Genomic DNA, 16,569 nt, shown 5'->3' with positions numbered 1-16,569 from the left:
GCTTTACCCTCATCTTTAATCGTAACTAAAATAATATTTTAGAAAAATGCTAAGACAAAAATAGGATGTTACATAGATTGCTGCTTCTTTTCCAAACACTTCTCAATATCATCGAGCACTTGAACAGCAGCCTTTGGAATTCGAGTCCCAGGACCAAATACATTGGAAACACCAACTTCATACAGAAATTCATAATCCTGTTGAAAGAATTTGTTTAATTAATAAGAGACACTACTTCCAGTTTCAAGGAAATAAAAATGATAATCCCTGTCCTTTCTTCTTTGCTCCCAATGCCCAAAACTTTCTCAATTGGTATAGTATTGGCATTTGGGACTAACAAATTCTTCCTTGATAGGGACTGCTACCAATAGCCAGGAGCTATTTATTTCCTCGTTAAGTATTTTGTCTGTGGCTAGCGAATAGTGTGCTACTTTGAATATGGCCTCATGATGGAATTAGATTTTCTATAAATGAAGATTAACTCATTTTTTCCATTCTCTGTTGCTAGTATTTGTTAGTTTACTTTAGTGGTAGTCAAAATTTGAGTGAAAAGATTTCCAGGGCATAAATACTGCTCTAGACTTTAGGCTGTTTTAACATCAGAACACTTGTAGCTATAACATAAAGGTTAGGAATGCTTTCAGCCCCCGATCCTTATTGACTAGGGAGATCACATATGACAAGACAGTCTGTCTGGTTTGTGCTTACTTTTGTAGCATCCTTTTTAATAGCACCTATTTCCACTCTCAAGTGATCATATTTGGATGATAAATTATATGGTTATGCTATTATCCCCCAGCCACTTCTTTTCTGTCTGTATTATATCCTTGTAGTATTCTTATAATACTATAATTTTGCAATGACACTTAACATCTTATTGAACTTGTCTTCTTCTAGTCTGTGAACTTCTGAGAGCAAAGATAATGTCCAATCATTTTTGTACTGCCAGAACTTGGCACATAAAGGCACTCAAAACATATCATGGTTCTTGAGCAGGTGGTATGTATTTTAAGAGCTCATAAGAAAAGTGGATGAAACATGTAATAACGATCAACTCCAAATTGAGAATAGATTGATAGGTTATCTCCTTCTCTCTTTCCTGATAATGCTGTGTACCATTTGTCCTGACATTTGAGTTACGAATTTGGAATGGAGAACTCAACTGGGAGAGAACTGCAAAATGTTGCAACTGAAAAAAAGGTTTTTGACTTACTTAAATTTTACATAAACCCTGTAAAATGTACCTTAGTGAGGTGATAAAATGTTAGCAATAAGTAAGTCTGGGTAAAAGGTATATAGGCATCCTTCATACTATTTTTACTTTGGCATGTTATTTGTTAATTTGAAATTATTTCCAAATAAAAAAGTATTATTTTAAAATGTCCTCCACTCAACTGGGCCAGGAATATCATATTGCCTGCTTCACGATGGTAGTAGGCATCATGAATCTGCTGTATTTGCCTAAAATACTTGGAGGTCACAAGAGGGTCTAAGAGTGTTAGGACATCTTGATTACTGTAACATATTGGTGAGGCTAGACCATAGTTATTTAATCAAACTGCAGCAACTGTTAAGCGCCACAATGGAAAGGACTACACCTGTTTGATTAACCACTATATGTTGGTGCCTTATTATTTAAAACCTAAGTGACTTTCAATTGAATAATAGCAGCATTTTATGTATCCAGTGCAAACAAATGAGAAAAATATAGGGTATCGACTGTTACTATTACATAATAAAGGACACCCATATTAACATAGAAATGTGACACAGAAAATGGTCCTTAGTCTTTAAATTCATGGGGAAAAAAGTATGGCAAACACCTAATTCAAATATCCAGATGGCTAATAAAAATTGTGTGAAATATACTTCTTGAAAATGTCAGCTCAGGCCTACATTTTTTCTGAACTCACGTTTCAATTCAAATATTTCCTGCTGCCTAATTACATTTTAATATCATGCCTAAGAGCTTTGGTATTACAGATTCTAAAACTGCAATATAGATAGAAGTGTTCCATAAATGTACAGCAATAAATAATAGCAGCCCTTTACCTTACAAAATAATAAACTACATTCATGAAAATAGGCAAGTGTGTCAACAAAAGGAATTTTGTGTTGACTACATCACATTAAATACTGTGTTGTTAGAAAGGAAATAAATGTGTAGTTTGTTCACTAGTCCCACATTATTAGTAATCTCACAATCTCATACCTATGCATTTTCTCATTTCATAAGTAGTGCATAAATTCATTATTCTATGTTCTGAGTGGTAATGGAGAAAAAAAATTGTAAAGCTGGAAATCAGGTTACATTTCACTGACAGATTCCTGTTATAGTGGTGGGGCCTTTGTAGCATCTATGAATCATTTACTCAGGACAGCCTTATATACAGTTCTTCTAAATCAATATTTTTTCCATTTTCAGTAAAAGAAGATTAACTTAGTATAATTGAAAATAGACCCTGTTTATACCTTAACTAATTATTTTAACTAATCAGAAATGTAATATGTAGATGTCTTCCACCTCATTAATAAATTAACTGACATCATTGTTACTTGGCATCCAATTCTCCTTTCCTAAGGGGATCCTCCACATTGTGGTTCAAGTATCCACCTTTTCCCCATTCAGCCTATAATTCTCAGCACAAACTGATTCCATTTATATCTGCATTAGGATATTTTTGGCTCCAAGAAAACCATACCCTAATCAAATTAGCTCAAACAGTAAAGGGGGTTTTACAGGACATGTAACTGACACAACTCTGAGGTAGGGCAACATTTAGGATGGGAACACGGAGGAAATGGACAAGGTAGCTCCTCTAAACAGAAGCAAACAAACTAAAGGACTCACTCACCATAGGGACACAGAGACCTCACTAGATCTTTGGCTAGGGTTTGACACTTTCGCTGTGTGCTTACCACTGTTCTCTACTCAAGTCGTGAGGTTTTATTACTCTTACCCTGTTCCTTCTTCATCACTGCTTATTGAATATGAAGAAGGTACATATCTATCATAGGTTACCGGTTTGCAAGGAGGTAGTTCTCTCAAAGAAGCTTTATAAACTGTCAAAGTATGCATAATAAATTACAATATATCTTAAGTAGAAAACAATATTGACTACTTTTGGATTCTATAGAATTTACTTAATGAAATCACCAGGAAATAATTTGGCTCTAAATCTACAACAAATTTACCTTTAGAACCACGTATAGCTATCATTACTCAGGATTCCCATCACAGTACTAGAAAAATATAGGAGATGGAAAATACCTGTGGTGGTATCACCCCTCCACACATGACAAGAATATCTGGCCGTCCAAGGGAGTTAAGTTCTTTGATGAGCTCAGGCACTAGGGTTTTATGACCAGCAGCAAGTGTGCTCACACCCACTGCATGCACATCTGCATCCACAGCCTGCTGGGCTACTTCACGAGGAGTCTAAACAATCAGAACATAAAGAGACAAATCATCATTTATTCCTAGGCAATGACTAAAAAAAAACTGTTTTAAAAGTGTTAGACTACTTAAATCAACTTTCCAAGATTTTCTTCATTTAAAATCTTAATGTGAATATCACTCCATATTTCATCATTCTTAAATCATAAATACCACTTATTCTATTGATGCAATAAACATCAATGCTATATTTGCTTCTAGCACTAGAATTTATCAATTAGGTTTTATATATAAAAGCTCTCCCAAACACTCTTCAAGATAAAGAAGCAATATCAGGAAAACAGTATCTCTCATTATAGTTTTTTTAAAGTACATCTGTTGTCTTCATTATCAACATTTATTGAGTGGTTGTGCAGTACAAGGCAACATGTTATATAGTATTTATGAAGAAGTAAAAAACTGAACACAGAATGCAATGTAAAAAAGGGAATCTTAGTTTTTAAAACAGTATGTGAGTGATGTCAGCATGATGGAGGAGTAGGAATGTCCAAACCCTTGTTCTCCCATAGAGACACTAAGTTAACAGTAATATATGGACCAAATATCATTGTGAAAATGCTAGAAACTAATTAAGGAGCTACAGCATCCAGGCAAGTGCATAAATAAAAGACGGGATGGTGCCAAGTAGTGTTTGCTTTTCACCTATTAACTGGATTTAATCACAAAGGATATCTGCAAGTAGTCAATTATGAATTGAGTTACTCAAGATCATATCCACTCTCTGCAATGTTCGTGACATTGCTTTGCTAATCTACATGTACTTAAATCATTTCACATAAAAGGTACCTACAAAGGCCAGGCTCCCTCCAAAGGCTCTAGAGAAGAATACTTTCTTGCCTCTTCCTAGCTTCTGTTGGCTGCCAGCAATCCTTGGCATTCTTCAGTTTGCAGCAGCATCACCTCAATCTCTGTTTCTGTCATCACATGGCCTTCTCCCCTATGTGCCTGTCTTCTCTTCTTATAAGGATAACAGTCATATCGGATTTAGGGTTCACCCCATTCCAGTATCTTAAGTAATTACATCAGCAAAGACCCTATTTCCAAATAAGGTCACATTCAGAGCCTCGGGGTGAACATGAATGTTGGGAGAACACTTTTCAATCCAGTACAGCATCTTCTCCAACAAACCCATCTTTACTTCCTCAAGAACTATCTCAGTCAATGCCACCAGATTCTAAGCTGAAAATCTGGAAATCTTTATTAAGACTCTCCCATTCTCTCAAAGTCCACATTCACTACCAAGTACTATAGGTTATTTGCTAAATATCTTTTAGTTCTTTTGCCCTAGTACCACCCCAAGATTCATTCTCTGCCCTGCTCAGTGCCTCAGAGACTGAACCCCTACATAAGACTCCCCTGTTCTCTGGCTCTGGATAGATTTTCCCAGCGGAAGAAAAAGAGGTCAGTATATTTTTTCCATGCTTCCTCTCTGCCATGACACCATGATTCTGGCAGAGGTGTGTCCCTCTGTGACAAATTTTTAATCAGGTGACCCTCTTCAAGTGGTGTGTGGTAGTGACTACCCACCTCACCAGAAAAAAAAAGTAGGCATACACACACACACACACACACACACACATTTTAATAATATAAAGAATTTGTAAAGACAATTTACAAATAATAAAATATTTGACATGCTTTACTGTAAACAGCAAAGTATTAACTGATTTTCACAGATTGCTTTCATTAAATTTTGCCAAACTTTTATATTTGCACCCAACCTATGGTTGCAATTCAATCATGATTTGACAAAATCAGACTACAGATAAATGCTTAATTATGATCTGATTCAGCAAAGAAGTTACTCATGTCATTGAGGAATAAGTATAGTTATGACACCGACTGACTTCGATATTTTATTTTACATTAGAGATTAAGAAGAAAGTAAAACATAGACGTATGTCATAGCTTCTCTTGTTTGTAAGTGATGTGAGTGATGTCTGCTAAATTTGAATATTTCCTCAAATTTTGGGGCTCTTCACAATGTCATGAATACAGATATAACAAACTTTTAAATTTAATTTGTAGGGCTGGCCCGGTGGCGCACTGCGCTAGTGCGCCGCTTGGGAAGCGCGGCGGCGCTCCCACCGAGGGTTCGGATCCCACATACAGACCGGTTCCCGCTCACTGGCTGAGCGAGGCGCGGGGGCAACACCGAGGGTTGCGATCCCGTTGCCGGTCCCGGTCCGGTACGGTACGGGGGCGACACTGAGGGTTGCGATCCGTTGCCGGACATGGAAAAAGACAAAAAATAAAAATAAAAAAATAAATTTAATTTGTATTACTTACATTTTCTTCATTACATCTATACATCTAGATAATCAAGAAAACAATAACTCAATCCTAATCTTCAATGTCTGCTGATTTCTATGTTGTGAATATTCCAACCATAGCCAATTTCAATCTGCCAATGTGACATTATGAATGCAAAGCAGAAAAAAAGATGCACAGTATCCACACAGTTATATGGTATCTCCATCATATAAATACGATAGATGGAAATAACTTCAAGAGCATAGATAATAAAAAAAAATCTTGTACGATAAATAGAAAGTGATGAGTTTTGAGTACATATCACCTTTGCTTTTAAAATAATTTATTTAGTAATATCAATGGCAATGTGAAACAACTGGCTTTTGAAATATTTAAAAATTTATTTTCCAGATGTCTCACTATTCTTTGCTGGTTGTCCTGCCTACATATCTGCAAATAGCCCCTTCATTAAATTTTCTTCAAAATCTGAGATTTGGATTCTTCCGAGACCCTGGCATTGCCTTAGTTAAGTCCTTCCTTGTTTCTCACCAACATTACATATCTTAGCCAGACTCATTGCATCTAGTCAAAGCTCCCCTCAATCCACTTCAGAAAGTGATTTTACTAGACAGTGAGCTTTCCAAAATATAAATTTGATTGTGTCACAGTATTCAAATACCTTTGGGTTGAAGTTCAAACTTCCCAGAATGGCAGCACATAAAGTTATCCATAATCTACACCATATCCAAGTACTGTATTCTAACTTTAGTGAGCCTCTTGCAGTGACCTGAAGGCATCATTCTTTCTCATGGCTCTGTACATCTAATCAAGCCAAATCTTCTTTGTAGCATGCCCTTCCCTGCCTTGTTTTCTAGGCTTCAAAAGGCACAACTCAAACATAAGTTCCTAGGATACTTGAAACAAGTGAGGTGCCCTCCATGTCCACACCTTAATTATAGTAATTATCACACTGTGCTGTGATTACTGGTAAGTAAATCTCTCTTTGTTAGGAGACTGTAACCTCCCTGAAAACAAAATGTTATCTTACTTAACTTAGAGCATAGCATCTGGTGGGTGATTAATAAATATAAATATTTAGTGGACAAAGCATTTAAAATAAAAGTTATGACAATGTACTTATCAGCCAAGGTTGTTGTTTGTTTGTTTGTTTGTTTTATAATAGAATGTTTTAAAATACAATAAATTATCATTGTATAGGGAATTTCAATCTCATTTACCTCCAACAAATTATTTTCTTGTCTGGGTCTAATAGTCTGTGACTAAATAATATACTAGTAGAGAGTAAATAAAAGAAAAAAAAAAAAACCCAGAATATCTACTTTGAATTGAACTTACTCTAATGTTTGATTTCATTTTCAAAACACTTTCCACCAATCTCATGTGGGCTATCTTTCCCACAAAATATTAATCAAATCTCAATAATGAACACAATAAGATCTTTGAAATTAATCTTTACGGTTTCTGAAACCTAATAAAAATTTTAGTTGTGAACTGACATTTACTTTTGCAAAGTCTAAATAAACATAAATTATATTTTATTTTTAATTCTGTCATAATTAATTGGGTAACAGGCATTCAAAAATAGAGTAGAGGTGCAGCCTGAGAGATTGTGGGAAGATGGCAAAGTAGAGGTGCCCAAGGTGCATTCTTCCTGCAGAAGACCAGTGCAAGCCCACCACCACCTCAGTCACTGATGACACTTTCTGGTCCCAGGAACACTGCCCACCTTCCCACAGAGATATTTGTCCCGCTCCCCACCAGAGCTGCCAGCAGCCACCCACACTGCATGGGACTCATCATACCACCACAACACCAGCCACCCTGGCTGCTCACAGGATCCCTCGCCGTCACTACAGCAGTCATCCCAGTTGTGCACAGGCCACCCCACCACTGCCCATTCAACTGCACTGACATGAGGAGAGTCACAAGATGGAACTGCTAGAAAGAGATGAGTAAGTGCAAACCCGTGTGCCAGTGGCTTAACCCACAGGGAGAATTATGCAGTCCCTGTGGTGTGCATCTGGGGCTGCGAGCTATGTGTGCAACCTACACAACAAAATAGACACATCATTAGTGAGAATAACTAAAAAGAAAAAGAGAAGACCCAAATAACAAACAGAAATGAAAATGGAGACACTACAACAAATACCACAGAAATACAAAGAGTCATTTTACCCTATTATGAACAACTACATGCCAATGAATTAGAAAACCTGGAGGAAATCAATAAATTTCTGTACACATGCAAACTACCAAGACTGAACCAAGAAGAAATAGAAAACCTGAACAGACCAATAACAAGCAATGAGACTGAAGCATAACTCAGTAGTCTCCCAACAAAGAAAACTCCAGGAGTGGATGGCTTTACCACTGAATTTTGCCCAGGACCAAATGGCTTTACTGCTGAACTCTATCAAACCTTTAAGGAGGAATTAATACTAATTCTCCTTAAACTATTCCAAAAAATTGAAACAGAAGAATTCTCCCAAACTCCTTCTATGAGGCCAGCATCACCCTGATACCAATATCAGACAAAGACACAACAAAAAGAGAAAACTACAGGCCAATATTCTTAATGAACACAAGATGCAAAAATCCTCAACAAAATATTAGCAAACAAAATACAGCAGCATATCAAAAATATTACACNAAGACTCTCCCATTCTCTCAAAGTCCACATTCACTACCAAGTACTATAGGTTATTTGCTAAGTATCTTTTAGTTCTTTTGCCCTACTACCACCCCAAGATTCATTCTCTGCCCTGCTCAGTGCCCCAGAGACTGAACCCCTACATAAGACTCCCCTGCTCTCTGGCTCTGGATAGATTTTCCCAGTGGAAGAGAAAGAGGTCAGTATATTTTTTCCATGCTTCCTCTCTGCCATGACACCATTATTCTGGCAGAGGTGTGTCCCTCTGTGACAAATTTTTAATCAGGTGACCCTCTTCAAGTGGTGTGTGGTAGTGACTACCCACCTCACCAGAAAAAAAAAGTAGGCATACATACACACACACACACACACAAATTTTAATAATATAAAGAATTTGTAAAGACAATTTACAAATAATAAAATATTCAACATGCTTTACTGTAAACAGCAAAGTATTAATTGATTTTCACAGATTGCTTTCATTAAATTTTGCCAAACTTTTATATTTGCACCCAACCTATGGTTGCAATTCAATCATGATTTGACAAAATCAGACTACAGATAAATGCTTAATTATGATCTGATTCAGCAAAGAAGTTACTCATGTCATTGAGGAATAAGTATAGTTATGACACCGACTGACTTCGATATTTTATTTTACATTAGAGATTAAGAAGAAAGTAAAACATAGACGTATGTCATAGCTTCTCTTGTTTGTAAGTGATGTGAGTGATGTCTGCTAAATTTGAATATTTCCTCAAATTTGGGGCTCTTCACAATGTCATGAGTACAGATATAACAAACTTTTAAATTTAATTTGTATTATTTACATTTTCTTCATTACATCTATACATCTAGATAATCAAGAAAACAATAACTCAATCCTAATCTTCAATGTCTGCTGATTTCTATGTTGTGAATATTCCAACCATAGCCAATTTCAATCTGCCAATGTGACATTATGAATGCAAAGCAGAAAAAAAGATGCACAGTATCCACACAGTTATATGGTATCTCCATCAGATAGATACAATAGATGGAAATAACTTCAAGAGCATAGATAATAAAAAAAATCTTGTACGATAAATAGAAAGTGATGAGTTTTGAGTACATATCACCTTTGCTTTTAAAATAATTTATTTAGTAATATCAATGGCAATGTGAAACAACTGGCTTTTGAAATATTTAAAAATTTATTTTCCAGATGTCTCACTATTCTTTGCTGGTTGTCCTGCCTACATATCTGCAAATAGCCCCTTCATTAAATTTTCTTCAAAATCTGAGATTTGGATTCTGCTGAGACCCTGGCATTGCCTTAGTTAAGTCCTTCATTGTTTCTCACCAACATTACATATCTTAGCCAGACTCATTGCATCTAGTCAAAGCTCCCCTCAATCCACTTCAGAAAGTGATTTTACTAGACAGTGAGCTTTCCAAAATATAAATTTGATTGTGTCACAGTATTCAAATACCTTTGGGTTGAAGTTCAAACTTCCTAGAATGGCAGCACATAAAGTTATCCATAATCTACACCATATCCAAGTACTGTATTCTAACTTTAGTGAGCCTCTTGCAGTGACCTGAAGGCATCATTCTTTCTCATGGCTCTGTACATCTAATCAAGCCAAATCTTCTTTGTAGCATGCCCTTCCCTGCCTTGTTTTCTAGGCTTCAAAAGGCACAACTCAAACATAAGTTCCTAGGATACTTGAAACAAGTGAGGTGCCCTCCATGTCCACACCTTAATTATAGTAATTATCACACTGTGCTGTGATTACTGGTAAGTAAATCTCTCTTTGTTAGGAGACTGTAACCTCCCTGAAAACAAAATGTTATCTTACTTAACTTAGAGCATAGCATCTGGTGGGTGATTAATAAATATAAATATTTAGTGGACAAAGCATTTAAAATAAAAGTTATGACAATGTACTTATCAGCCAAGGTTGTTGTTTGTTTGTTTGTTTTATTTAGTAATATCAATGGCAATGTGAAACAACTGGCTTTTGAAATATTTAAAAATTTATTTTCCAGATTGTCTCACTATTCTTTGCTGGTTTTCCTGCCTACATATCTGCAAATAGGCCCTTCATTAAATTTTCTTCAAAATCTGAGATTTGGATTCTGCTGAGACCCTGGCATTGCCTTAGTTAAGTCCTTCATTGTTTCTCACCAACATTACATATCTTAGCCAGACTCATTGCATCTAGTCAAAGCTCCCCTCAATCCACTTCAGAAAGTGATTTTACTAGAAAGTGAGCTTTCCAAAATATAAATTTGATTGTGTCACAGTATTCAAATACCTTTGGGTTGAAGTTCAAACTTCCTAGAATGGCAGCACATAAAGTTATCCATAATCTACACCATATCCAAGTACTGTATTCTAACTTTACTGAGCCTCTTGCAGTGACCTGAAGGCATCATTCTTTCTCATAGTTCTGTACATCTAATCAAGCCAAATCTTCTTTGTAGCATGCCCTTCCCTGCCTTGTTTTCTAGGCTTCAAAAGGCACAACTCAAACATAAGTTCCTAGGATACTTGAAACAAGTGAGGTGCCCTCCATGTCCACACCTTAATTATAGTAATTATCACACTGTGCTGTGATTACTGGTAAGTAAATCTCTCTTTGTTAGGAGACTGTAACCTCCCTGAAAACAAAATGTTCTCTTACTTAACTTAGAGCATAGCATCTGGTAGGTGATTAATAAATATAAATATTTAGTGGACAAAGCGTTTAAAATAAAAGTTATGAAAATGTACTTATCAGCCAAGATTGTTGTTTGTGTTTGTTTGTTTTATAATAGAATGTTTTAAAATACAATAAATTATCATTGTATAGGGAATTTCAATCTCATTTACCTCCAACAAATTATTTTCTTGTCTGGGTCTAATAGTCTGTGACTAAATAATATACTAGTAGAGAGTAAAAAAAAGAAAAAAAAAAAAACAGAATATCTACTTTGAATTGAACTTACTCTAATGTTTGATTTCATTTTCAAAACACTTTCCACCAATCTCATGTGGGCTATCTTTCCCACAAAATATTAATCAAATCTCAATAATGAACACAATAAGATCTTTGAAATTAATCTTTACGGTTTCTGAAACCTAATAAAAATTTTAGTTGTGAACTGACATTTACTTTTGCAAAGTCTAAATAAACATAAATTATATTTTATTTTTAATTCTGTCATAATTAATTGGGTAACAGGCATTCAAAAATAGAGTAGAGGTGCAGCCTGAGAGATTGTGGGAAGATGGCAAAGTAGAGGTGCCCAAGGTGCATTCTTCCTGCAGAAGACCAGTGCAAGCTCACCACCACCTCAGTCACTGATGACACTTTCTGGTCCCAGGAACACTGCCCACCTTCCCAAAGAGATATTTGTCCCGCTCCCCACCAGAGCTGCCAGCAGACACCCACACTGCATGGGACTCATCGTACCACCATAACACCAGCCACCCTGGCTGCTCACAGGATCCCTCGCCGTCACCACAGCAGTCATCCCAGTTGTGCACAGGCCACCCCACCACTGCCCATTCAACTGCACTGACATGAGGAGAGTCACAAGATGGAACTGCTAGAAAGAGGTGAGTAAGTGCAAACCCGTGTGCCAGTGGCTTAACCCACAGGGAGAATTATGCAGTCCTTGTGGTGTGCATATGGGGCTGCGAGCTATGTGTGCAACCTACACAACTACCTTTACCTGGAGAGAGGCACATGCAGAGCCCCCAGAGAGCGCAGAAATCCAGGATACCCAAACAGAGTACAGGAGAAAATTCCCAGCCACCACCAACACATCCCCCAACCAAGGGAAGCAAGGACTCAGGAGGAGCCTCTACCTATAGGAACGAGGAAAGGGAAACCCCACCCGGGGTCACCCATTCAATCTGAGGAGTTCCATTATAGCACAGTATAGAGTCAGGGGACACTTGCTGGGGTGCCAGTGAGTATGCCTAGGGTCACTCAGCAAGAAATCACTCAGTACCCAGCGCACAGGCCACAGAGGCACTCACATGCAAATCCAACACTGCATAGGGCCAGAGTAACCATATGGAGACTACACTATTGCATCTACCTGGAAATAATACTAACATGCCCTATTCAATGGTTAACATTAAAAACACCTACAGATTATGAGGCTGTTGCACTGCCAGCTGTGTTAAGAGGGCAAAGGCTTTATGAATATAACCCTCAAAGCACAGGCAATATAAGGAAAAACAAATAAATGGTATTATATCAAACTAAAAAGGTTCTGCACAGCAAAAGAAACAGAGTGAAAGGCAACCTACAGAGTGGAGAAAATATCTGCAAACTATGTATCTGACTCAGCTAAATATCCACAATATACAAGGAACTGAAATAACAGTTAAAAAAAATAATAACCCAATTAAAAATGGGCAAAGGAGCTGCATAGGCATTTCACAAAGGAAGACATGCAAATGGCCAACAGATACTCACAAAAATGCTCAATATCACTCAGCATCAGGTAAATGCAAATCAAAACCACACTGAAATATCATCTCACTCCAGTCAGACTGGCTACTATGAAAAAGAAAGAGAACAACAAATGCTGGCAAGGATGCAAAGAAAGGGGAACCCACCTACACTGTTGGTGGGACTGTAAATTGGTGCAGCCATTATGGAAAATGGTATGGAGGCTCCTCAAACAACTACAAATAGAACTGCCATATGATCCAGCAATTCCACTGGTGGGTATATACCCAAAGGAATGGAAATCATCATGTTGAAGAAATACCTGTACTCCCATGTTGATCACCACTCCATTTACAATAGCTAAGAGTTGGTAACAACCTAAATGGCCATCAGCAGATGCCTTGATAAGTAAAATGTGATATATTTACACAATGGAATACTACTCTGCCATAAAATGAAATACTGCCATTCAGAGCAACACAGATAAACTTAGAGAAAATTATGTCAAGTGAAATAAGCCAGGCACATAAAGAGAAATACCACAAGAAGTCATTCATAACTGGGAGCTAAGAAAAATAAACAAATACATCAAAGAGAGAGAGAGAGACAGAGAGAGAGAGAGAGAGAGAAGGAGAGAGAGAGAAAGAACAATCAAAATAACACATTTAATCTTGAAAAAGAGAGAACAGAACTGAGATTACTACAGGTGGTAAAAAGGAAGCATGAGGGGGGTGTAAGGAAGGAATTGATAAAGGGCCATTGATTACATTCTATAATGTTGAATGTATTAATTATCTTGATTTGTGCATCACATGTTGTATCAGGTATTGATATTCAACTCTACATCCCACAGACATGTACTATCAACTGTTACAATAAAAAAAAGAAATAAAAAACACAGGAGGTAGTCCCTCTCCTCAAAAGCTACAAAGCTATCCATAGTAATATAAGAAGCAACTGCTCTACCAGATGACCAGACATCAATGTAGGGATACTAGAAATACAAAAAAAAAAAAAAAAAAAGGAAGCAGGAGGTAGTCCCTCTCCTCAAAAGCTACAAAGCTATCCATAGTAATATAAGAAGCAACTGCTCTACCAGATGACCAGACATCAATGTAGGGATACTAAAAATAAAAAAAAAAAAAAAAAAAAGGAAGAAAGAAAATATGATGCCTCCAAAGAAATACAATAATACTTGAGTACCAGACCATACACAGGAGAAAACTCTTGAAATGAGTTTTATTCTTTAAGATTATTTGAAGTTTAAGTTTTAAGTTTATTATTTAGGTTTTATTCTTTAAGATTATTCTAAACAATAACCTTAAAGAAACTCAAAGAAAAACAAGAAGACTTAGATGACACAGCAAAGTGAGAAAATCTATCCAGGAGGAAAATTACAAAGAGATTAATACCTTAAATTAGAATGTAGCTGAACTCTTGGAACTGAAGGGTTTTTTCAGCAAAATAAAAAACACATCCAAGCGATCAAGCAGCAGGCTAGAGCAAGCAGAAAAAAATTTCTGAACTCAAAGACAGTCTTTTTGATATAACCCTGGTGGACAAAAAACTAAAAAGAAAAAAGAATTTTAAAAAATGAATAAAATATACAAGAGCTATGAGACAACCTTAGCACACAAACATCCAAATCATGGGTATTGCAGAAGGTGAGAAACGAAAATGCATTAAAAACCCATTCAATGAAATAATAGCAGAAAACAACCCAGGCATTGGGAGAAGCATGGACTTCCAAATCTAAGAAGCTCAAAGATTCCCAAATAGATTAAATCTAAAAAGGTCCTCTCCAAGACACACATTATAGTCAAACTGGCAAAACTCAAAGACAAAGACAGAATCCTAACAACAGCAAGAAAAAGTGTCAAGTCACCTGCAAGGGAGTTCACATCAGACTAACAGCAGATTTCTCAGCAGAAACTCGACAGGCCAAAGGGAATGGAATGACATATTCAAAGAACTGAAGGAAAAAAAAAAAAAACTGCCAGCCAATAATACTATACCCAACAAGGCTATCCTTCAGAAACGAAGGCTAAATGGTGTATTTATCAGACAGTCAAAAATTGTGGGAGATCACCTCTACACAATCAGTCCTACAAGAAATCCGCAAGGAAGTCTTGCATCTGGAATCCAAAAAATGATAATCACCACTATGAATACATGAGAAACAATAAAACTCACAGATCAAACAAATATGCAAACAAGAAAGAGAAAGAAACTATATCTAACCAACACAAAAAAGATCAACAAACACCAAAGAGAAACAATAAAAGGGAAAACAAAACAAAACAAAAAAGGAACAAAAGATATTTAAAACAACCAAATGAAAATCAATAAAAAGGCACTATAAGACAATACCTTTCAATAACAACCATAAATATAAATGAATTGAATGAAGACATAGACTGGTTGGTTGAATTAAAAAGGCAGACACAGCTATATGCTGCCTACAAGAAGCTCACCTCACCTTTAAAGATTCACACAGACTAACAGTGAAGGAATGGAAAAAGACATACCACACAAACAGAAAAAAAAACAAGCAGGAGTAGCTATTATTATACTGGATAAAATAGACTTTAAACCAAAAACATAAAAAAGAAACAAAGAAGGCCATTATATAATGATAAAAGGATCCATCCAGAAAGAACACAATAATCATAAATATGTATGCACCCAACATGGAGCACCCAGATATATAAAGCAAACATTACTAGATCTAAAGAGATAGACACAATAAAATAATAGTGGGGGACCTCAAAACCCCTCTCTCAACATTGGACAGATCAAATAGGCAACAGATCAACCCAGAAACACAGAATTTAAACTACATGTAAGATCAATTGGATTTGACAGAATTCTACAAACATTTCATCCAACAGCTACAAAATATACATTCTTCTCATTACCACATGGAACATTCTTCAGGGTAGACCACATGTTAGGTCACAAATCAAGTCTCAACAAATTTTTAAAAACTGAAATCATTTCAAATATCTTTTCAGACCACAACAGATTAAAGCTAGAAATCTCCAACAAGCAAAACTCTGGAAAATATTAAATTCATGGATATTAAACAACATACTTGTGAATGACCTATGGGACAAAAAAGAAATTAAACAGGAAATCAAAACATTTCTTAAAACTAATGAAAGTAAAGATACATCATAATAAATCATGTGCAAAAGCAATTCTAAGAGGGAAGTTTATTGCAATAAATGCTTACATCAAAAGACTAGAAAGACTTCAAATAAATAACCTAACACTATACCTCAAAGAATTAGAAAAACAAGAACAACCCAATCCCCAAGCTGGCAGATGGGAAGAAATAATTAAGATCACAGGAAAACTAAATGAAATAGAGACAAGAAAAACAATATAAAAGATCAACGAAACTGAAAGTTGTTTTATTGAGAAGATAAACAAAATAGATACATCATTAGTGAGAATAACTAAAAAGAAAAAGAGAAGACCCAAATAACAAACAGAAATGAAAATGGAGACACTACAACAAATACCACAGAAATACAAAGAGTCATTTTACACTATTATGAACAACTACATGCCAATGAATTAGAAAACCGGGAGGAAATCAATAAATTTCTGTACACATGCAAACTACCAAGACTGAACCAAGAAGAAATTGAAAACCTGAACAGACCAATAACAAGCAATGAGACTGAAGCATAACTCAGTAGTCTCCCAACAAAGAAAACTCCAGGAGTGGATGGCTTTACCACTGAATT

The 16,569-nt window shown here is 36.2% G+C and overlaps 1 protein-coding gene across 1 annotated transcript in view; it reads right to left on the bottom strand.

Annotated features, from left to right (window-relative positions):
- Window positions 1–68: 68 nt before the first annotated feature.
- Window positions 69–16,569, bottom strand: part of MUT (methylmalonyl CoA mutase) — a 49,947-nt gene continuing 33,446 nt past the window's right edge. Inside the window, 2 exon segments of the mRNA XM_008594291.1 lie at window positions 69–197; window positions 3,272–3,439. Of these exon segments, the coding sequence (XP_008592513.1) occupies window positions 69–197; window positions 3,272–3,439 (297 nt within the window).

The sequence above is a fragment of the Galeopterus variegatus genome, unplaced genomic scaffold, assembly GCF_000696425.1.
Source record: "Galeopterus variegatus unplaced genomic scaffold, G_variegatus-3.0.2 Scaffold10522, whole genome shotgun sequence".
Lineage (NCBI taxonomy): Eukaryota > Metazoa > Chordata > Mammalia > Dermoptera > Cynocephalidae > Galeopterus > Galeopterus variegatus.
The sequence above is the reverse complement of the archived record's forward strand: the minus strand, read 5'-3'. Positions and strand labels throughout refer to the sequence as shown.